A 22,057-nucleotide genomic window follows, 5' to 3' on the forward strand; every position below is an offset into this window, starting at 1 on the left:
TACAGGAGAGAAAACAAAAATAATAAGAATCAGAATAAAACCTTCAAAACACTTCCTCTGTTCCCCACAAACTCCTTTCTTTCTCTCTGAAAGCATGCAGAGAAAACAAAACCTAGACTTTAGCTCAGTTACAACCTCTAAAACAGTCTTTCTTCAGTTCTGTCAGAGAGACAAGTCTCTTCTGGTCAGCCATGGAAACTTCCCCACAAGAAAGAACAGTTCTCTTGTGGCTTTTTCATTCTCACAAAACCAGCCACCTCTGAATCTGCATTTGTGAAGTCCCTCCCATATCACACAGCCTTCCCACAGCTGCGTAATGGGCCATGTAAACTCATGGGGTACAATTTTAAAGATGAACGGTTCAAAAGCAAAGGTTTTCTACATCTCTAGGAACAGAGATCTTTCCTCTTTCTGAGGGCAGATCTTCATCTCATCTCTCTCTCTGTTCAGGCTTCTCATAAGATCACAACTACTTCAATATTTACTTAGCTCACCACAAAAACCTTTGCTCAGATCTACAATTTGTATACTCTCATCTCCTAGAACATCTTAGAGGGATATTCTAGTATATCACAGTCCATTCCCATGGCCTACAAAAGAGTTTCAGCCTAAAACCAAGGCATCTTCTCCTTCTCTTGCCATCTAAGATTCAACTCCTCCATCACCGACTTTGATGTCTTCATATTGTCTCTCTACGTGGCTTCACTCTGTCTTTTTGTCTCACTTAAGAGAGGATTAGTGCTTTGCAAGTTCCATCCGTGCAAAGGAGGAGTTTCCATTCTCCCAGGTCTGCAGAGGCTGTGATGGTTCTCCCGGGCAGTGGCCGAAGGTGGTAAATTCAGGCCGTGCCGGGGCTGGGCCAGGATCTCCGGGGTTCTGGCTGCATTCAATTTCCAGCTGCGGGGCCGCTCCGCACGGCTGCAGAGCTGCCCCTGCTCTTGGCCGCAAGATCTCTCCAGCTGCTGGGGCCTCTCCCTCTGCAAGGGGTCTTGGTGCCGGTGTCTGGAGCTGTTCATAGTAAAGAATTCTTCCAAAGCCGCGCTGGGGGCTTCCCCCGTTCCTCTGCCCGGCAGCGCTGGGGGCCCGGCCCGGCCCTGCGAGGCCTCCCGGGGCCGCCATGGGGGCGGCTTTAGCGGCAGGATGTCAGCAGCCGCTGGAGGCCCGATCCGGCCGGGACGGGGCGTTCTCTCCTCCCCTGCCCTGCCCGGGAGCCGCCGGGCCCGGCCCTGCCAAGGCTCCAGCAGCGGCCGGGCCCGGCCAGGCCGCACCAGGCCCGGGGCCACGCGGCGGAGCGGGGCCGACCCCGCCGGCACCTGGGGACCTCTGCCCAGGCGGGAAGGGAAGAGAAGAATTGTTATAGATAACCGTGTGCCTCTGGCAGTGTCCAAGGACCCAGCACACTGTTTGCTGTCCCTTTTATTCCCTATTTATCCCTTAGGACTATTTAAAAATATGAAGGATTGAGCCTTGTTTCTCACACAGTTTAATCAGACAGCCAAATTTTGAGTACAGTAAGAAGGAATAGGGTGATGTACCCACTCAGCACTGGGGAAGGATGGTGAGGGAAGGACGAGCCCTGTGGGGTGCCATGAAGAGGAAGAAGGGACCACTGAGGGGAATCGATGCCTCTGAGCGCTGCCAGTGTCCCCAGTGGCACAGCAGACTCACAAAGGTTTCATGGTTATCCTGCTGTGCATCGTAGGGTCTCAGCAGCGCCATGTTGGTCACTTGTGGATCCCAAGGTGGGGCAGGGCCAGGGGACACCCGTGGGGGCGCTGAGAGTGATACCGGTTGTGGGGACCTGGGTGGGGGGTGACACCCGTGGGTGACATGTCCCTGTCCCCCCCTGTACTCACCCCCTGCCTGCTCAGTGCCCACGATGTGGGGGTGCAGCACTGCCCCCTCCTCTGGGGGAATCCTGTGGGGATAAGGGGAGGTCTGACAGGTGTCTGGGGAGGGGGAAAGGGGAGTCCCAGCCAGAGCCCCCCACACCTGTCCTGGGGCTTCATGGTGGCTGCAACGAAAAGGAGAGGGGGTGACCATGGAGACCCCGGGACGCCTGAACCTTCCTGGCACCTCGGCAGCTCCAGCCACACACGGGACCCCCAAATCCCCACTGGAGCCCCAATTCACACCAGACCCCTGATTCTGCCATGGGACACTCCAAGAACCCCTGAACCCCCCAGAACATCTACACCACTGCAGTGTCCCCAAGCCCCCCAGTGTCCCCAAACCTCTGAGCCCCAGAACCCAAAGCCCGGCAGAGAGAGGTACCCCCCACACTTCCCCAGGACCCCAGAATGATCCCCCAACATCCCTGCACAGCTCCCCAAGAGCTCCCCAAACCCTCCAGGAGCTCAGAGAGCCACCCCAATGCTCCTCAAAGCCCACCCAAAAATGGCCCTGGAGCCCAACCAAGACCCTACAAATTCCCCCCAGATCCCCAAGGACCCCCAGACGAGGTCACTGTGGGCTCAGTTTCCTCCATCTCTGCCCCCACTCTGGGGGCTTCCCCTCACTCCAGGACGCCCATCGCCCCCATTGTCACCCACCCCGGCGGTGCCAGCAGTGACAGCCCCCGATGACAGCCAGGAGCAGGAGCAGGAACAGGAGGGTCCTGCCGACATTCACAGCCACTGCTGGGGACAGAGGGGGACACATTGGGATCACCTTGAACTCAGGGGATCCTGAACACCCCGGTGACCCCTTGTGAGCCCACCTGTGACCCAGGGTGAGCCAGAGGTCACCTCCAGGGCCAGCTCAGGGCTGAGTGCCCGGAACACGCGGTGCCCGTCCTGTCCCAGCTGGTTGGTGGCCACGCACTGGTAGGTGCCCGAATGTCCCACACTGATGTTCCCAAGCTCCAGGACGGGACCCCGGGCCACCTCCTGGCCATTGTGCAGCCAGGTGAAGGTGACAGGGGCTGAGCCCACCTGCACTGAGCAGCGCAGGGTCACGGGGTCACCTGCGTGCACCTGGTGTGACAGGGGACCAGGGGTGATGGTGACATTGGCCACGGGCACTGTGGGGACACAGACAGGGCTGGCACCTCGGGAGGTGGGATGGGAGTGCTGTGGATTGGGTCGGCCCCAGCCTGAGGGTCCCGCTTACCCAGGACGGTGACATTCAGGGGGACACTCTTGGCCACGCTGTCCCCATCACTGACCCGGCACTGGTATTGGCCACTGTCATTGTCCCCAACATGCTGCAGGTCCAGGCGGGGGCCACTGCCCAGCGGTGTCCCAGAGCCCCCCCGGTGCCAGGTGAAGGTCCGGGGACCTGTCCCCATGGCCACGGCACAGCTCAGCACCAGGCGGTCCCCCAGTGCCACCTGTCCCCCAGGAGGCTGTGCTGACACGGACACACCCGAGAGTTGCACCCCTGTGGGAGAGGGGACACCAGAAGACACTCAGGGACCCGCGGGGGCAGGCGGAACAGAGAAGGGCAGGAGGACCCAGTGAGGAAGAAAGGGCACAGAGCTATAGGGGGCTTGGAGAGGAACCCCAATAAAGGATGAGGAGTTTAGGGAGACAACACTTAAAGAGGGATGGGGGGGACACCTGGGAGGGTATGGGGACACAGGAAAGACATGATGGGACCTGGGGACCAAGCTGGGAGATCAGAGAGGGATGTGGAGAGCCATGTAGCTGTGAAGGGACCTCCAGATGGGAGGACATGGAGGGGGACCTGAGCAGTGATGGGGAGACGTTGAAGAAGTTTAAGAGGAAGATGGGAGTACCCACGTAGCACTGGGGGACCCAGGGAGGCTGTGGGGGCTCCCCGTGCCCATCCCCGCACTCACTGCGCACCGTGACGCGGAGCCGGGCGCTGCTCTTCCGCACGGTCCCCCCCTTGGAGCGCACCTGGCAGCTGTAATTCCCCGAGTCAGAGACCCTCACGGCGGGCACCAGGAGCTGCGGGGACACCTGCGGGCCCCCCACCAACTGCCCGTCCCGGTAGAAGAGGTGCAGGAGGGGGGCTGGGGGCCGCAGGGGGCTGGGGCTGCTGAGGCAGCTGAGATGGAGGGGCGTCCCCTCGGTGAGCTTGCGGGGACCCTCCAGCACCGAAGAGAGCTCTGGGAAGGAGAGGGGAGGAGGATTTGTGACCCCGAGTCCACAGGGAGGGGCTCTGGGGGTGTCGGGCTGGGGCCTGGGGCATGCTCACCGTGCACTGTCACTGTCACCGGCGCTGACTCCTGCCACCCCCGTGATACCACGGAGTCCATCCGGCCCTTGCAGCGGTAGCGGCCGCTGTGGTGCAGGTGCAGAGGGGAGAGGGACAGCTCAGTCCCACGGAGGGACTTTCTGACCTCCTCATTCACATGGTAGAATCGCACCCCAGTGACCAACATGTCCCACCGGAATCGGCAGCGCAGTGTCACCGTGTCCCCCTCCAGCAGTGGCCACGCCGGCACCTGCAGCACCAGCCAGTCTGGGGGACATGTTGGTTCCGTCACATAGCGGAGGCCCAGGAGATCCTGATGGAGACCCCCACTGGGTCACAGCCAGAGCACCAGAGGTCCCCAATTTCATAAACAGGGTCCCCCTGCACTGGGATGCTCTGGGATGTCCCCGTGTGCAGGGGATGGGCTCTGGTCACACCAGGAGGTGACCCATGGAGTCCAGCCCATCCACAGCCCTGGGCATCCCCACAGGTGCGAGGCTGGGGACACGTACCCCCCTCACCATTTAAGACTCTCACGGGGGGGCTGAGCCCGGTGCCAGGTCTGTCACACGTGTAGATTCCTCGCTCAGTGACAAAGAAGTTGTCGCGTCCCTCCTGCCCCCATCGCTGCCCGTCCTTGTACCAGGTGGTGTCACCGGCTGCGCCCAAGCCCTGGCAGGTCAGTGTCACCTGGTCCCACAGCACTGCTGGACTCCAGGGCGGATCCACCAGGAGCTGGGTGGTCTGGGCACCTGCGGGTGACAGGGGACACCAGCCTGCCAGGGCCACCACGGGGCTGGGGACAGCGGGGTGGGGACATGGCATCCCCTGAGGACTCACCAGCGAGGCCGAGGGTCTGGGCTGGAAGGGAGAAGGGACAGGGCTGGGTGGGGTGGCCCCGTGGAGACAGGTGTCATGGGGACATGGAGTGTGGGGCCTAGCCACAAACTGTCCTTGTGTAGCATGGACCTCTCGGGGACAGGGACACCTCAGCCAACCCATGCTGTCACAGATAAGCCCCACCAGCCCCAAGGCCTCTGTCCCCACGGCCCATCCACATGGTGCTTGTCCCCTTGTCCCTGTCCCATCATCCTTGTGCCCCATGCCTGTCCCCACTGCTGCCACAGCCCCATAATTCCTCTCCCCACATTCCTGTCTTTCCAGTCCCTGCCCCATCTCCTGAACCCACAGCCAACCTACAGCCCTGGTCACCATATTGCACTGGCTCTGCTGGCCTTGGGGACCTCAGGGGACCCCACAGCCCCCATGTGCCCCCTCCCCACCGGTCTCTGCCTCACCAGGGCCCATCCCCGGGGTGTCAGGCTCGTGTCCGGGGCACTCACCCCACAGGAGCAGCGCCACCTTCCCGGCCATCCCCGTGCCCCTGGCCATCCAGACTGGCGGTCGCACACTGGCAGTGGCGGCTGTCCCCTGGGTGGTGGCTCTTCGGCCAGGGTGGAAGGAAGGGAGGTCAGGTCTCATCCTCATGCGTAGGTGGTACCTGGTGGGGGCAGGGTGGCCACAAACTGGGGACAGGATGTGGGCAGGCTGGGGACAAGGCTGGGTGGCACATGGTGGGACATGGGGTTCTCAGGAGTGAGGGGCTCAGGGGTTTGGGGAGCCAGGGATGGGTGTCCAGGGGAATGGGGGGTCCCAGGGATGGGGGGACTCAGGGCTGGGAGTCCCAGAAGAATGTTGGCTCCAGGGATTTGGGGTCATAGGATGGGGGTCCTAGGGATGAGGGTGCCGGGGGAATGGGGGATTATGTGGGAATGTGAGGGTCCTGGGAGAAACAAATCCATGGGTGAAGAGGGATTGTAGGGGACGGAATTTGGGGGAGACTGTTCCTTGGGAATGGGGGTCCTGGGCCATGGAGATATTGGAGAATGGCAGTCCTGGGATGGGGGTCCCAGGGAGGTGGAACATAAAGAATGGGGGTCTGATGGTTGGGTTCCCAGGGGAATGGGGGGCCCAGGGAAGCGCACTGGCTGGTTGGGTCCATGGGTTGCAGCTCCTTTCCTGGCTACCTCAGATATTGGGGTGACCCAGAGCCACGCAGAGCCCACTCAAGGTGCTGGTGACCTGGGGATCACCACAGGCAGATTCCAAGGGGCTCTGGGTCGTTGTCCCCACAGCCCTCCAGGAGCTTTTTCATCTCTTCTTTCCCATTTCCTTCTTTTCTCCCACATTTTCACACCTCTCAGTTGCATGGCTTGATGAGTCTGGGGAGCACCTGAGCAGGGAACAGGTTGAAGTGACTCTGGGGAAGAGGAAAAGTGGGTTCTGGTCCAGCAGGAGGAGATATGGGGGCTGTGGCGGATGGGGGTATCCAGCTTTGCCCCCCCCCCAACACTTTCTCTCTCCTGCAGCAGAAGGAAGATGCCGTTTGTGCAGAGGGAAGAGTTCTATTCTGGGGTCATCCAAGAGGGTTGTGTCCTGTTCAGGGGTTCCTTGTTCTGGGAGTGAAACATCCTGCGGGGATTCTGTCCTGGGGGGGACACATGCTGGCCAAGGGGGTCCCGTCCTGGGTGATGGCAGCCCCAGGAGGGTTCCAGACTCCTCCATTCTCACTCATCCCCTACAGGATGTGAGCCAGCAAGAGCAGCTCGGGAATGGAGCCCCAGGCAGGAAGGAGCTCCCCAACTCCTCCTCCTTGAGGCCAGTGGCCATCCAAGTGCGGGGCCCAGCCATGGCCCAGCCCCAGTGCACAGGGATGGGCATTGGCCAGCCCTGCTCTGGCCAGCCCCAGGTGGCAGCCACGACCTGAGGCTCCCCCCGCCCCCTTGGCTTTGATTCTGGCAGCTTGAGAGCTGCTGCAAAGGTGACAATTCTGTGGCAGGAAAAGGCCTGGCTGTGGTTTGCTGGGCCCTGCAAGAAGCACAAAAGCCAATGGGAGCCCAAGCAGTGGCTCTGCGAGGGCCTTGGATGGTTTTCAGAGCAGGGCTGGCTGCAAACCGCCCTGCAGGGGCAGCTGTGAGGGAAGCAGTCCGGAAATGCAGCAATTGATCATTTTGTCCCTCTCAGCAAGGGGCTGAGAGAGCCCTAGAAGTTCTGCAAATCCCACACCCATCTGCTCAACAACACGACCGGGACCCTCCTTCCTGAACAAAACCTCAAGCCCTTTGGAACCTCTTGGAGAGAATATTTGGGTTCTGGCTGCAGCCACCAGACCAGAGGGAAAAGTGTGGAAATGTTGAGCCGGGGCTCTGCCCACAGTCACGGTGTGGCTCTTGGGAATGACCTTGTATCGATTCCAGGTGTCCCCAAAGCTGCTCCATCCCTGCCCTCCTCACCTGCACAGGGCACGGGGAATGGACAGGGTTCTGCCCCGCCCCTGCTCCGCCATTCCGAGTGCCCAAAGCTGTGGGGGCGTCACCCTGGCCACGGGCTGTCCCGACACATGGCGACAGTGGCTTGGGACACGCTCTCACAGTCGGTTCATGCGCGCCGTGACAGTCCCAGCACTCGCAGCGCCATGGCAGCTGGGCCCCTTCCCCGTGCTCTGGGACCACCGTGCCGGTCCCTCCTTTCCGCAGAGCCCAGCCCAGGGTCTCTGCTCCCCCGCCCTGCCGGGGTCTCCCCTCGGCCGTTTCGGGCCCTCCACCCTCGGGGCTCCCCAGGCCCCTGGTTGTTTAGTGGAAGCCAGAACTGGAGAATTCCATTCCTAAAGCCCAACAGGGCTGAACAAACACCACTTGTGCCAGTTTAACCAAAAAGCTGCATTTTGGGCTGAAGTGTATCGAAACCGACCGTGTGCCCTCCTTGCACTGGGAGGGGGAATGTGCCGCCACTGGGACTATGGGAGTACTGGGAAGGGAAAGGGGGAGCCCCTGGGTGTACTGGGAACAATGGGAGGGGGAATGGGGAAGCCGTGGTGGTACTGGGAGATGGAATGGGGAGCACTGGGTGCTCTGTGCACCAGCCCCTTCTCCTGACCACCACCTCAGGCTGGATGGCAACCACAGAAGCCCAGGGTGAGGGGATCCCCGGTGTCCCCCAGTGCCCCCCAGTTTCCTCAGTGTCACGGCACACTCTCATAGATGTTGCTGGTATCCTGTGGTCGTCCATGGGGTCCTGGCAGCTCTGCATAGGTCACCGTGGTGTCCTTGGGCGGGGCAGCACTGGGGAGCCCTGTGAGAGACACTGGCTGGGGGGACCCGGCTGGGGGTGACCCCAGCGGGTGACGTGTCCCTGTATTTCCCTGTCCCCGTACTCACCCCCTGCCCGCACGGTTTTCACAACATGGGTGTACAGAACCTCCTCCTCCTCTGGGGGGGCCAGGGGCTGTGGATGTGCCCTGTGGGGATGGAGGGGTTTTGGGAGCACATGGAGGGTTCAGGGTGTGAGAGTAGAAGAGGGGTTGTGAATGGAGCCCCCCACTCACCTTTCCTGCTTCTTCCTGGTGGCTGCAAAGGAGAGGGAAGGGGTGACTGTGGGATCCCCAGGGCCCTGACCACCCGTGGGAATCCTGAACCACCACCAGACCCTCAATTCCCCCAGGACCTCTGAGCATCTCTAGAGCCCCCCAGAACCCCTGAACCGGTGCCCTGAGCACCCAGAACCCCAAGCGCAGCAGGGAGGGAGACCCTCAAAAATCCCCCAGGACCCCAAAAGAAAACCCAACATTGCTGTGTGACCCTCCCACACCTGCCCAAATCGCCCAGGACACTCAGCCAAGGACACTGGGGGCTCAGCACAACCCAAGTCAGGAGCTGTGGGTACCACCCTATCACCCCTTCAGTCTGGGGGCTTCCCACCCCTCTCGGGGAACCCTGTCCCCCCCATGGTCACCCACCAATGCGGTGCCACCAGTGCCAGGCCATGATGACACCCAGGAGCAGGACCAGGAACAACAGGGAACCACTGACCCCTGCAGCCACTGCTGGGGACAAAGGGGAACACAGAGGGGTCACCCATCACCCCAGGGGTCCTGCAACCATTGCGACCTCAGGTGACCCCTCCTGTTTCCTGTTCCCTTTCTGTCACAGCCAGAGAGAGAGTGGGGGAAAACTGAGGTCACCGACAACCCGGGGGTGTCAGACCACCAGGATGATGCTGTGTGAGCCCACCTGTGACCCAGGGTGTGCCAGGGGTCACCTCCAGGGCCAGCTTGTTGCTGAGTGCCCGGAATACACGGTGTTCGTCCTGTCCCAGCTGGTTGGTGGCCACGCACTGGTAGGTGCCCGAATGTCCCACATTGATGTCCCCAAGCTCCAGGACGGGACCCCGGGCCACCTCCTGGCCATTGTGCAGCCAGGTGAAGTTGACAGGGGCTGAGCCCACCTGCACCGAGCAGCGCAGGGTCACGGGGTCACCTGTGTGCACCTGGTGTGACAGGGGACCGAGGGTGATGGTGGCATTGGCCACGGGCACTGCGGGGACACAGACAGGGTGAGGGTGGGGGGAGGGGCTGGCAGCCAGCAAGAGGGACAGGGACACAGGAATTAGAGTTTCCTGGAGCATGCTGTGGGTGAGGCCACCCCCAGCCTGAGGGTCACACTCACCAAGGACGGTGACATTCAGGGGGACACTCTCGGCCATGCTGTCCCCATCACTGACCCGGCACTGGTATTGGCCGCTGTCATTGTCCGCAACATGGCGCAGCTCCAGGTGGGGGCCGGTGCCCAGCGGTGTCCCAGAGCCCCCCCGGTGCCAGGTCAAGGACCGGGCACGTGTCCCCATGGCCACCGCACAGCTCAGCACCAGGCGGTCCCCCAGTGCCACCTGTCCCCCGGTGGGCCACACTGACACAAACACCCCCGAGACGGGGACCTCTGCGGGGAGACACAGGTAAGATGATCTTGCCATGATGGGTGGAGGACACAAGATGGGAAGGAGGGGGGATTGGAGGGGAGCACAGAGGACCCCAGTGAGAAGTGGACCCTGGGAGGTGCGTTGGGATCTGGTGACCATGGAGTGACCCCATGGAAAGGTGGAGAGAGCCAGGCAGGGATGGGGGACTACACAAGAGACTGAGGAGACTCAGGGAATGATGTGGGGTTTGGAGAGGGGTGGGTGGACCCAGGGACGGAAGTGCAACCAGAGGGTTGAGCGGGGACCTTGGAAGGGGTGTGGGATCCCAGGGAGGGGTGGGGGGACAGAGAGAGGGATGAGGGATGTGGAGAGGGAACCGGACAGTCATGGGGTAACAAGGAGGCACTTGGGAAATTTTGGGTGACGCAGGGAGGAGTGAAGGGAAGGATGAAGGATGCAGGTAGAGGGGGGAAACCCTCGGAGGATGTCAGGGTTGCCTGTCCCCATTCCTGCACTCACTGCGCACTGTCACTGTCACCAGCTGCGACTCCCTCCACTGTGGAATTATAGCCCCCACCCAGCCCCTGCAGCCGTAGCGGCCGCTATGGTGGAGCTGCAGGGGGGACAGGGACAGCTCGGTCCTGTCGTGGGGCCCTCCCAGATATTTCCCTTCACGGAAGAAGTGCACATTGGTGAGCGATTTGTCCTGGTAGCACCGGCAGCGCAGTGTCACCGTGTCCCCCTCCAGCAGCGGCTGCACCGGCGCCTGCAGCACCAGCCAGTCTGGGGGACAGAGGGGTCCTGTCACACCGGGGGCATCTGAAGAGTCCTGATGACACTGGGGCGCATCAGGGGCCACCCATTGCAAGGGAAGAGTCCCCTCAGACTGGGATGCTCTGGGATGTCCCCGTGTGCAGGGGACGGACTCTGGTCACACCAGGAGGTGACCCATAGAACAGAGCCCACACAGAGCCCTCGGGGACCCTGCAGGTGCCAGGCTGGAGACCCTGAAACCCCCCTCACCATTTAAGACTCTAACGGGGGGGCTGCGCCCACTGCCGGGTCTGTCACACTCATAGCTGCCACTCTCGGTGACAGTGAAGTGTCCGGATCTCTGATGTCCCCAACGCTGCCCATCCTTGTACCAGGTGGTGGCACCGGCAGTCCCTGAGCCCTGGCAGGTCAGTGTCACCTGGTCCCACAGCACTGCTGGTGTCCAGGGAGGCTCCACCAGGATCTCAGTGGTCTGGGCACCTGTGGGTGACAGGGGACACCAGCCTGCCAGGGCCACCACGGGTCTGGGTACAGTGGGGTGGGGACATGGCATCCCCCGAGGACTCACCAGCGAGGCCGAGGGTCTGGGCTGGAAGGGAGAAGGGACAATGGCTGGATGGGGGGGGGCCCTGCAGGGACAGCAGCACCTGGGGAATCCGGTGCGGTGTCTCGCTGCAGACTGTCCCCAAAGGAACACTGGTGTAGCACAGAGGTGTTGAGGTAAGACACACCTCAGTCACCCTGGGCTGAGGCAGGACATGGGGACACTGTGGACACCCCATGCTCATCCAGGACACCACCACCATCCTCACAGCTCCTGTCCCGACAGCCACATCGTCATTGCCCGGTGCCCATGATCCCATTTTAATGGCACCTGTCTTCATGCCCCATCCCCATGGTATGTGACCCTTGTCCCTGTCCCTGCATCCCTGTTCCCCTGTCCCTGCCTTGAGGACCTCAGGGGACCGTGCAGCCCCCCTGTGCCCCCTCCCCACCGGTCTCTGCCCCACCAGGGCCCATCCCTGAGGTGTCAGGCCTGTGCCCGGGGCACTCACCCCACAGAAGCAGCGCCACCTTCCCGGCCATCCCCGTGTCCCCGGCCATGTGCACTGGCTGTCACTCGCTGCTGTGGCCACCGGTCCCCTGGGTGGCGGCTCTTTGGACGAATAGAAAGGTCGCACCTCATCCCCACGTGTTGGTGGGGGCAGGGTGGGGGAAAGGTGGAGACACAGCAGGGGACAGGCTGGGGACATTATGGGATGGTCTGGCCGCTAAGTGGGGGATGGTGTTCCCAGGAGTGGGGGTCTCAGGGGTTGTGGAGAGCCAAAAATGGGTGTTCTTGAGAATGGGGGTCCGAGGGAATGGGGGTCTCCATGTCTAGGGGGAATTCAGAGATGGAGGTGAATTTGCTCTAATTACCAGACGCCCAGTTGGTTGAGACAAAATTAGACATGCAGGAAATAAAGGCAAAAATGTTTCCCCACAGCATTTTTATCCCAGTGAAAAAAAAAATCAGCAAAATCACGCTGAAAATGTAGAAAACGATCTGGCTGATAGAATACTTTTAATTGTTGCCCTCCCAACAAGTCACAATAAAAACATAAACAAATCACAGAGAAACGAGACTTTCTGGTTCCCTTTAGGAGCCCATTGGTGCATCCCACAGCAGCGTTTGCTTGTGGATAACACAGAGTGTGGAATCTCCCTGAGTCTCCAGCAGGTCCATGGGATTGTTCCCGGCCTGCTGGGCAGCAACCCAGCCCACAGGGAAGGCTTTGGCTGGGCCACATTTAGGAACTCTGCCCATTTTCCTCCTTCCCACCCTGAAACTTGATTTACTTCCCATGGCTTCTGCTCCCAACAGGGGAGAAGCTCTGTCCATCCTTGGAACAGAGCACAGGAATCCGTGGAAATTCCCGTGTGCCCCACAGGGCCTGCTTCCCTGGGAAATGCACTCCACCCTGCCCTGAATTCCCCTGCCTGGGCACTCCCTGCTCCTGCTGGGACACCCCTGTTCCCCAGATCCACGGCTGGAGCCCCAGCTCAACATTTCCACACTTTTCCCTCTCTTCTGGTGTCCGCATCCAGAACACAAACATTTTTTCTGGGAGGTTCCAAAGGGCTGCAGGTTTTGTTCAGGAAGGAGGGTCCCGGTCAGGATGTTGAGCAGATGGGTGTGGGATCTGCAGAACTTCTGGGGCTCTCTCAGCCCCTTGCTGAGAGGGACAAAATGATCAATTGCTGCATTTCCGGACTGCTTCCCTCACAGCTGCCCCTGCAGGGGGGTTTGCAGCCAGCCCTGCTCTGAAAACCATCCAAGGCCCTCGCAGAGCCACTGCTTGGGCTCCCATTGGCTTTTGTGCTTCTTGCAGGGCCCAGCAAACCACAGCCAGGCCTTTTCCTGCCACAGAATTCTCACCTTTGCAGCAGCTCTCAAGCTGCCAGAATCAAAGCCAAGGGGGCGGGGGGAGCCTCAGGTCGTGGCTGCCATCTGGGGCTGGCCAGAGCAGGGCTGGCCAACGCCCATCCCTGTGCACTGGGGCTGGGCCATGGCTGGGCCCCACACTTGGATGGCCACTGGCTTCAAGGAGGAGGAGTTGGGGAGCTCCTTCCTGCCTGGGGCTCCATTCCCGAGCTGCTCTTGCCGGCTCACATCCTGCAGGGGACGAGTGAGAATGGAGGAGTCTGGACCCCGCCTGGAGCTGCCATCCCCCAGGACAGGACCCCTTGGCCAGCATGTGTCCCCCCCAGGACAGGATCCCCGCAGGATGTTTCACTCCCAGAACAAGGAACCCCTGAACAGGACACAACCCTCCTGGATGACCCCAGAATAGAACTCTTCCCTCTGCACAAACGGCATCTTCCTTCTGCTGCAGGAGAGAGAAAGTGTTGGGGGGGGGGCAAAGCTGGATACCCCCATCCGCCACAGCCCCCATATCTCCTCCTGCTGGACCAGAACCCACTTTTCCTCTTCCCCAGAGTCTCCTCAACCTGTTCCTTGCTCAGGTGCTCCCCTGAATCATCAAGCCATGCAACTGAGAGGTGTGAAACTGTGGGAGAAAAGAAGGAAATGGAAAAGAAGAGATGACAATGCTCCTGGGGGTCTGGGGAGACAGCGACCCAGAGCCCCTCGGAATCTGCCTGTGGTGATCCCCAGGTCACCAGCACCTTGTGTGGGCTCTGCGTGGCTCTGGGTCACCCCAAAATCTGAGGTAGCCAGGAAAGGAGCTGCAACCCATGGACCCAACCAGCCAGTGCGCATCCCTGGACCCCCATTCCTTTGGGAACCCAACCATCAGACCCCCATTCTTTATGTTCCACCTCCCTGGGACCCCCATCCCAGGACTGCCATTCTCCATTATCTCCATGGCCCAGGACCCCCATTCCCAAGGAACAGTCTCCCCCAAATTCCATCCCCTACAATCCCTCTTCACCCATGGATTTGTTTCTCCCAGGACCCTCACATTCCCACATAATCCCCCATTCCCCCGGCACCCTCATCCCTAGGACCCCCATCCTATGACCCCAAATCCCTGGAGCCAACATTCTTCTGGGACTCCCAGCCCTGAGTCCCCCCATCCCTGGGACCCCCATTCCCCTGGACACCCATCCCTGGCTCCCCAAAACCCTGAGCCCCCCACTCCTGAGAACCCCATGTCCCACCATGTGCCACCCAGCCTTGTCCCCAGCCTGCCCACATCCTGTCCCCAGTTTGTGGCCACCCTGCCCCCACCAGGTGCCACCTACGCATGAGGATGAGACCTGACCACCCTTCCTTCCACCGTGGCCGAAGAGCCACTGTCCTGGGTTGAAGTATATTCTATCACCATCTTCATGAACTGTTGAAACCAGGTGAGGCAGTGCTCCCTGCCTCCTCCACTTTGGCTTATCTTCTGTTAATAGGCCATCAGCACCTTTGCTACACAGCTCACAGATAACCCCCTCCTGGACTACCTCCTGTTAATGGGCCCATCAGGCCTTATCACATGACTCACCATCCCATTGTGGGATGCTCCGCCCAGAGGGAGAAACCAAGCATTCCAGCCTGGATATAAGCTGAGACTCTGAACACCAGAGGGGCGCTTACCCACTGGATTCCCAGAGGACCCGTGCTACCAGACCTTTCTACAGGATCACTGCTTCAGGAAGACCACCTCATCTGGACTGCTTCCATCACTCCGCTCAGGTTGTATTCTGACTCTGTCAGTGGTCTTTTGTATTATTGCATCGATTTTATTTTACTTTCCTTTTTTTTTTTTTTCCTATTAAATTGTATCTCTGACTTGGAGCCTCTCATTTGTTTTGCCTTCAAACTACTACAGCCACCACCCAGGGGACAGCCGCCACTGTCAGTGTGCGACCGCCAGCCTGGATGGCCAGGGGCATGGGGATGGCCGGGAAGGTGGCGCTGCTCCTGTGGGGTGAGTGCCCCGGGCACGGGCCTGACACCCCGGGGATGGGCCCTGGTGAGGCAGAGACCGGTGGGGAGGGGGCACAGGGGGGCTGTGGGGTCCCCTGAGGTCCCCAGTGCCAGCAAAGCCAGTGCAATTAGGTAATCAGCGTTGTGGGATGCTGGTGGGGCAGGAGAAGGGGGACAGGACTGGAGGGGCCAGAATGTGGGGAGAGGAATTATGGGGCTGGTGCGACTGTGAGGACAGGGACAGGGAAACAGGGATGCAGGGACACGGACAAGGGGACAAGCACCATGCAGATGGACCATGGGGACAGAGGCCATGGGACTGGGGGAGTGACCTGTGCCAGAACAGGCTCCCCATGTCTGGGGTGTCCTTAGTGTCCCCATGTCCTGCCTGAGATGGGGTGGCTGCAGATCCCCGATCTCCGAGACATCTGTGCCACACCAGTGTCCCCATGGGGACAGTTCAGGGACAGCCTCACACCCTGTGACCCGTCACCTGTCTCCCCATGGTGCCACCCCCACCCAGCCCTGTCCCTTCTCCCTTCCAGCCCAGACCCTCGGCCTCGCTGGTGAGTCCTCAGGGGATGCCATGTCCCCACCCTGCTGTCCCCAGACCCATGGTGGCCCTGGCAGGCTGGTGTCCCCTGTCACCTGCAGGTGCCCAGACCACCCAGCTCCTGGTGGAGCCTCCCTGGATTCCGGCAGTGCTGTGGGACCAGGTGACACTGACCTGTCAGGGGTCGGGGACCACCGGTGCCACCACTTGGTACACGGATGAGTGGAGCTGGCGGCAGGAGGGACGCGGCCACTTCAATGTCACAAAGAGTGGCACCTACCGCTGTTACAGACGTGGCAGTGGGCGCAGCCCCCCCGTGACAGTCTTAAATGGTGAGGAGGGTTTCAGGGTCTCCAGCCTGGCACCTGCAGGGTCCCCGAGGGCTCTGGGTGGTCTCTGCTCTATGGGTCACCTCCTGGTGTGACCAGAGCCCGTACCCTGCACATGGGGACATCCCAGAGCATCCCAGACTGAGGGGACTCTTCCCGTGCAATGGGTGGCCCCTGATCCCCCCCAGTGCCATCAGGACTCTTCAGATGCCCCCGGTGTGACAGGACCCCTCTGTCCCCCAGACTGGCTGGTGCTGCAGGTGCCGGCGCGGCCGCTGCTGGAGGGGGACATGGTGACACTGCGCTGCCGGAGCTACCAGGACAAATCGCTCACCAGTGTGCACTTCTTCCATGAAGGGAAGGATCTGGGAGGGCCCCATGACAGGACCGAGCTGTCCCTGTTCCCCCTGCAGCTGCACCATAGCGGCCGCTACCGCTGCAGGGGCAGGGTGGGGGCTGTAGTGCCAGAGTGGAGGGAGTCGCAGCTGGTGACAGTGACAGTGCGCAGTGAGTACAGGAATGGGGACAGGCAACCCTGACATCCTCCGAGGGTTTCCCCATCACTGCCTGCATCCTTCATCCCTGCCTTTATTCCTCCCTGCATCACCCAAAATTTCCCAAGTACCTCCTTGTTCCCCCATGACTGCCTGGTTCCCTCTTCACATGCCTCATCCCTCTCTCTGTCCCCCCACCCCTCCCTGGCATCCCACACCCCTTCCAAGGTCCCCGCTCAACCCTCTGGTTGCACTTCCGTCCCTGGGTCCACCCACCCCTCTCCAAACCCCACATCATTCCCTGAGTCTCCTCAGTCTCTTGTGTAGTCCCCCATCCCTGCCTGGCTCTCTCCACCTTTCCATGGGGTCACTCCATGGTCACCAGATCCCAATGCACCTCCCAGGGTCCACTTCTCCCTGGGGTCCTCTGTGCTCCCCTCCAATCCCCCCTCCTTCCTCTCTTGTGTCCTCCACCCATCATGGCAAGATCGTCTTACCTGTGTCTCCCCGCAGAGGTCCCTGTCTCGGGGGTGTTCGTGTCAGTGCGGCCCCGCGGGGGACAGGTGGCACTGGGGGACCGCCTGGTGCTGAGCTGTGCGGTGACCATGGGGACAGGTCCCCGGTCCTTCACCTGGCACCGGGGGGGCTCTGAGACACTGCTGGGCACTGGCCCCCACCTGGAGCTGCGCCATGTTGGGGACAATGACAGCGGCCAATACCAGTGCCGGGCCAGCGATGGGTACAGTGTGGCTGAGAGTGTCCCCCTGAATGTCACCGTCCTGGGTAAGCGGGACCCTCAGGTTGGGGGTGGCCTCACCCACAGCATGCTCCAGGAAACTCATCCCCATGTCCCTGTCCCTCTTACTGGCTGCCAGCCCCTCCCCCCACCCTCACCCTGTCTGTGTCCCCACAGTGCCCGTGGCCAATGCCACCATCACCCCCGGTCCCCTGTCACACCAGGTGCACACAGGTGACCCCGTGACCCTGCGCTGCTCGGTGCAGGTGGGCTCAGCCCCTGTCAACTTCACCTGGCTGCACAATGGCCAGGAGGTGGCCCGGGGTCCTGTCCTGGAGCTTGGGGACATCAGTGTGGGACATTCGGGCACCTACCAGTGCGTGGCCACCAACCAGCTGGGACAGGACGGGCACCGCGTGTTCCGAGCACTCAGCCCTGAGCTGGCCCTGAAGGTGTCACCACATGGACCCTGGAGCAGAGGTGGCGTCACACGGGGTCACCGGGGTGTTCAGGACCCCCGGGGTTCAGAGTGTCCCCAATGCGTCCCTCTCTGTCCCCAGCATTGGCCACAGTGGTTGCTTGTTCCGTCCTGTCCTTGGTCGTGCTCATTGTTGCAGCTGTGGGCTGGCATCGGTGGAACAACGTGGGTGGGTGACAATGGGGGCAACAGGGGCCCTGGGGAGGTGGGAGGTCACCTGGAATGTGAGGGTGATTGGTGGCACCAACAGTCAATGACTTGGGCAGCGCTGAGTGCTCAGGCCTTTTGCTCAGCGTCCTCAAGGATTTGGGGTGGTGTTGGAGGGCCTTGCAGGCATGTTGGGGGTTCTCTCAGTGATCCTGCAGGAATTTGGAAAGTTCCCCTCCCTGCCAGGCTCTGGATTCTGGGATCTCAAGTGGTCCAGAGCACTGTGGTGATTCAGGGGTTCTGGGGGCCATCAGGGATACTGGGGGGAGCTGGGGGAGAATTGAAGGCCTGGGGGTCGTTCAGAATTCCTGTGGGTGGATGGGGGCCTATTGGGACTCCAAAGTTACCACTTCAGTTTTCCTTTGCAGATGCCAGGAAGCACCAGGAAAGGTGAGTGCAGGCTCCAGCCATGATGCATCTTTTACCCAAACCACCAGAACCTTTCATCCCCTTCCACACACTCCCTTCTTCCCACAGGGCCCCCCCGGAGCCCCTGGCATCCCCCAGGGAGGATCCTCAGGCGACCTACATGCAGCTGCAGGGGCCACACGGGCAACCATGGGAGCCCAGTGACATCTATGACACTCTACAACAACCGTTGTGACACTCTGGGTAGCGGGAGGCACTGGGTGACACTGGAGGTGCTCCCTCCATGGCTCCTGTGGTTGCCCATCCTTCCAAGGGAGGTGGTCATGGGTCAGGGGGAGGCTACACAGGGCACCCTGCGCTCCTCATTTCCTCTCCCAGTACCCCCAGGGGCTCCCCCATCCCCTCCCCAACCCCCATCCAAATGCTCCAAGTACCCTCAGTGGCTTCCCCATTCTATCCCCACAGTGCTGGCAGCACACCCAGGAGTTCCACATTCCCCCTCCCACTCTCCCTGTCCCATCTCACTGTAAAAGGGGCAGTCGGGGCGGATTCTTTCTGATCGATTTCTCGGATTAAAATGAAGCACAAATGCGGCAATATTATATCTGAGAACTGTTTATTGATAAAGGAGGCTAAGTGTTCTTATGGGAGGGGGATAGAAGAGAGAATAGAGAGGGAAAGAGACAGAGAGAGAAACAGAAGACAGGGACAGCATTACCACAAGAACCCCGGGCGCACTTTTGGCATCAGCTCGGCAGATGGAGTGTGTGTGTGGTGAGCCCTCGTGGCTTTTGTCAGTGGCTGGGTGGGATTTCCAAGTGGCGGCACCTGCGTGTCTCTGGCAACGCTGAGTCATGGCTGTGTGCTGGCTGTGGGCTAGTGCTGTGGCACTGGTGGCTTTGGGCTGGCTGCTACGGGCAGGTTCTGGGGTGCAGCAGGCTCGTTGCTGCGGGGAACACGGGAAAAATGGCAGAGATGGCAGGTGTGTGCAGGCAGCCTCTGCTCCGCTGGGGAAGCTGTGGAGCACCGTGTTGGGGAAGCAGGGGAGCACCAGGTTGGGGAAGCGGTAGAGCACCAGGTCGTCGCAGGAATGAGCTGCCTCGCAGAAGCAGCAAAGCAGGGAAGAACGGCTGCAGACAGAGAAGGACCACCGGGAGGAAAAGTTGAGGCAGAGAGGAGGACCAAGCTGAACCTCCAAGCAAGCCCCTGATCCCCCCAAGAGACCCAAAGCAAAATCGCTGCTTTTGTGTCACGGTTAACTGCTTTTATTTGCTCATGTATAGCGTGTGTTGAGACAGAAATGAAAATCAGATTGAGTCCTCTCAACCCCCACGCTCCCCGTGGCCCTGCAATCCGCTTCCCAATGTTCCCAGTACACTACGTGGCTTACCATTGCCCATCCCATTTCCAAAGGAGCACAGTGACGCTGTTGTGCACCAGAACACAAAGACTCTGACTTGAGAAGGCCGAAAATTACTCCTTTATTCTTGGGATGTGTCTCCCTTCTTATGCTATTCTATGCAGACCAATTGGATTCATGAAACAAAGACAAACCTCCTCAATCACATTGGTCAGAGTAGAGGGACGTCAAGAAGAAGTCCCTCCTAGGGAAAGAAACGCAAACAATTTGCCCATACCAAAAGATGTCTCTTGTTTACAGAAAATTCCCTGGGAAAGGAATTTCAGGAAACCAAAACATCTCAGGCACCAACCAGGGCCACAGCACAGGACCTGGTTTCCTGCTCCTGGAACAAAAATGCAGCTTTTTTGGTTAAACGGACACAAATGTTTTTCTTTGCTCAGCTCTGTCAGGCTTTAGGAACAGAATTCGTCAATTTTTGGCTGCCAGTATGTCTTAGTTTGAAAGACAGGTGTCTTCTGGGGAGAGCAGGGCGTCCCTTGGAATGGGGAATGCAAACCTCTTCCCTCCTAGTTATTATAATTATGAAAAATTAAGGAGCTCTCAGGAAAAGATATGGGGATAGGGATAACAGATCTTTACTGGTATGTATAACAAGGCAAACAGCCAGCAACAACCACAGCATTAATAATAAACAGAACCAGGAAGCCCGTAACAGCTTCCCTGAGCGCGGCACTTTCCCTTTTGGTGCAGTTCCAGGCACAGCCAGCAGGGGCGCTGGTGGCTCCCGGTGGGCGGGGCAGGTGCGGTGATCCCTCTGCGGCTGCAGGGGGCGCTGTGGGGCGGGCTCAGGGAGCGCACAGTCATGGTGGCTCTGTCCCAGATGGGAAGGGATGGAAGGGATAGATCACAAACTCCAGAGCTGAGGCTGAAGGAATGGAAGGGATGGATCAGGAACTCCCAAGCTGTGGCTGAAGATGCAGGATGTCTCAGCAGGCAGGGGTTGTGGGCTACAGAGTAGTGAAAAGACTCAGAGCAGTGCTGAAGAAACAGCAGGAGGAGGGACAACAGCAACCCTGCTGCCAGCACAGCGACAGGCCCTACTTTTAGTGAGGCAGGCAATAACAAGATCCCAGTTCCATGGCTGGGCCCAGGAGCAGAGGCTCACCCCACACCAGAAGAAACAGGACTGAGCCGGGCATCTGCAGCAGCAGTGAATTCCTTTCCCCAAGCAGCCGCTCCACCGTCACCATCCAAAGGCGCAGATCGAGTGAATGAGAGTTTCCCATCCCTGCCGAGAGTTTTCCCATCCCTGCCATCTCAAGCACGCAGCCATCAGTGCTTCTTAGCAACTCAATGGGAGAAAAAGTCTCACAGGTAACAAGGAAAGAAAATGAAAGAAAAATAAACCAAGCCCCAACACCTTATTTTCACTCCTGGTGTTCAGGTTACATCTCCACTGGGTTTGCCTACTGCCCAGGGGACTGTTTGGGGGGTATGTGTGTTGATATCTCTTCAATTCCTTCTTTTCTCCTTGGGGATTCTCTATTTGCTCCCAGTCCTCTTCTGACAGCCAGTCACAGGTCTCCTGAAAAAACACACCTTCCCAACCAGCCAACCACAGGCCTTCCCAACCAGCCAATCACAATCTTCTCCACAAGACCCACCTTCCCAACCAGCCAACCACAGACCTTCCCAACCAGCCAATCACAATCATCTCCAGAAGACTCACCTTCCCAACTAGCCAACCACAGCACTTCCCAACAAAACCTGCCTTCCCAACCAGCCAATCACAGGCCCTCTGAACAAGGCCCGCCTTCCCAACCAGCCAACTACAGGCTCACCTGACAAGGCCCACCTTCCCAATCAGCCAGAAGGAAAAGGAAAGGGGAAAAAAGGAAAGAAAGGAAAGGAGAGGAAAAAAAGAGAAAAACAGACCATTCTTTCTCCCTGGAAAACAAAAGCAAATAAACAACTCTCCTGTGGTCTGGTGAATCCCATCCCACTGGGTCAGTTCCGCTGGGTTGGTGACTGCCGGGAGTTCCTGTGCCGGGTCCCCGTTCGCCGCAACCCGCTCCCCGCTCGCCGCTACCCACAGCGGCCCCCACGGCTCCTCTGCACCGCCGGGCCGCCCCTGCCGCCAGAGGCTTCTGGCCTCGGACAAGCGCGGTGCGCGGCGCATGGCTGCCTCCGCCAGCGCTGGTTCTGAGTGCTCGGAACCTGCTGATACAAGTGTGGCCACCACTGATCTGACAGCGCTGTGAGAGACCCGGGGATGGATGAGGGACCCGCGGCAGGGATGGGGGGTCTGGGCAGTAATGGGGGACTGCAGGCAGGGCTGGGGGTCCCCAGACGGGGCTGAGTGTCCCCAACCAGGGGACCCGGGGAGGCTGTGGGGGTGAGGCTCACCGTGCACTGT

General features: G+C 59.9%; 3 protein-coding genes and 2 long non-coding RNA genes across 7 annotated transcripts; 2 read left to right on the forward strand and 3 right to left on the reverse strand.

Moving 5' to 3' along the window:
• Positions 1–692: 692 nt before the first annotated feature.
• Positions 693–5,538, reverse strand: LOC136302882 (Fc receptor-like protein 4). The gene is given in 10 exon segments (XM_066206473.1): positions 693–1,323; positions 1,536–1,775; positions 1,993–2,014; positions 2,553–2,639; positions 2,720–3,022; positions 3,112–3,381; positions 4,165–4,431; positions 4,686–4,916; positions 5,005–5,025; positions 5,508–5,538. Coding segments are annotated over 10 exon segments (2,103 nt in total).
• Positions 5,539–8,951: 3,413 nt separating this feature from the next.
• LOC136302883 (low affinity immunoglobulin gamma Fc region receptor II-like) lies at positions 8,952–11,796 on the reverse strand. The gene is made up of 7 exons (XM_066206474.1): positions 11,748–11,796; positions 11,261–11,281; positions 10,942–11,172; positions 10,438–10,701; positions 9,669–9,938; positions 9,234–9,479; positions 8,952–9,046 (listed from the first exon to the last, which is right to left on the reverse strand). The coding sequence occupies exons 1-7, from the start codon at positions 11,794–11,796 to the stop codon at positions 8,952–8,954; spliced, it is 1,176 nt and encodes a 391-aa protein (XP_066062571.1).
• A 3,280-nt stretch (positions 11,797–15,076) lies between these two features.
• On the forward strand, positions 15,077–17,470 carry LOC136302884 (low affinity immunoglobulin gamma Fc region receptor III-like). The gene is made up of 6 exons (XM_066206475.1): positions 15,077–15,113; positions 15,658–15,678; positions 15,767–15,997; positions 16,238–16,501; positions 17,002–17,288; positions 17,459–17,470. Exons 1-6 carry the CDS (start codon positions 15,077–15,079, stop codon positions 17,468–17,470), a joined length of 852 nt encoding a protein of 283 aa, XP_066062572.1.
• Positions 17,471–17,798: 328 nt separating this feature from the next.
• On the forward strand, positions 17,799–18,515 carry LOC136302867 (uncharacterized). Its single transcript, XR_010724149.1, has 3 exons — positions 17,799–17,871; positions 18,278–18,299; positions 18,387–18,515. It is a non-coding gene; the product is annotated as an uncharacterized lncRNA (long non-coding RNA).
• Positions 18,516–18,890: 375 nt separating this feature from the next.
• On the reverse strand, positions 18,891–21,721 carry LOC136303210 (uncharacterized). 3 transcript variants are annotated; one of them, XR_010724174.1, is made up of 3 exons: positions 20,807–21,721; positions 19,669–20,648; positions 18,891–19,224 (listed from the first exon to the last, which is right to left on the reverse strand). It is a non-coding gene; the product is annotated as an uncharacterized lncRNA (long non-coding RNA). The 3 variants fall into 3 exon arrangements; XR_010724173.1 differs by having other exon boundaries at positions 18,891–19,408; XR_010724175.1 differs by lacking the exon at positions 18,891–19,224 and having other exon boundaries at positions 19,420–19,794; positions 19,916–20,648.
• Between the last annotated feature and the right edge of the window lie 336 nt (positions 21,722–22,057).

This window comes from Chamaea fasciata, unplaced genomic scaffold (assembly GCF_029207755.1).
Source record: "Chamaea fasciata isolate MVZ Bird 193981 ecotype frontalis unplaced genomic scaffold, bChaFas1.0.hap1 SCAF_31, whole genome shotgun sequence".
In the NCBI taxonomy this organism is placed as follows: domain Eukaryota; kingdom Metazoa; phylum Chordata; class Aves; order Passeriformes; family Sylviidae; genus Chamaea; species Chamaea fasciata.

Excerpts from the sequence above, each read along its gene's own strand:
- LOC136302884 (XM_066206475.1), top strand. The coding sequence starts at position 15,077 with ATGGGGATGGCCGGGAAGGTGGCGCTGCTCCTGTGGG. Across the intron at positions 15,679-15,766 it reads CCAGACCCTCGGCCTCGCTG|GTGCCCAGACCACCCAGCTC; the intron begins GTGAGTCCTCAG and ends TGTCACCTGCAG. Across the intron at positions 16,502-17,001 it reads GGTGACAGTGACAGTGCGCA|AGGTCCCTGTCTCGGGGGTG; the intron begins GTGAGTACAGGA and ends GTCTCCCCGCAG.
- LOC136302883 (XM_066206474.1), bottom strand. The coding sequence starts at position 11,796 with ATGGCCGGGGACACGGGGATGGCCGGGAAGGTGGCGCTGCTTCTGTGG. Across the intron at positions 11,282-11,747 it reads GGTGGCGCTGCTTCTGTGGG|CCCAGACCCTCGGCCTCGCT; the intron begins GTGAGTGCCCCG and ends TCTCCCTTCCAG. Across the intron at positions 9,939-10,437 it reads GGTGACAGTGACAGTGCGCA|AGGTCCCCGTCTCGGGGGTG; the intron begins GTGAGTGCAGGA and ends GTCTCCCCGCAG.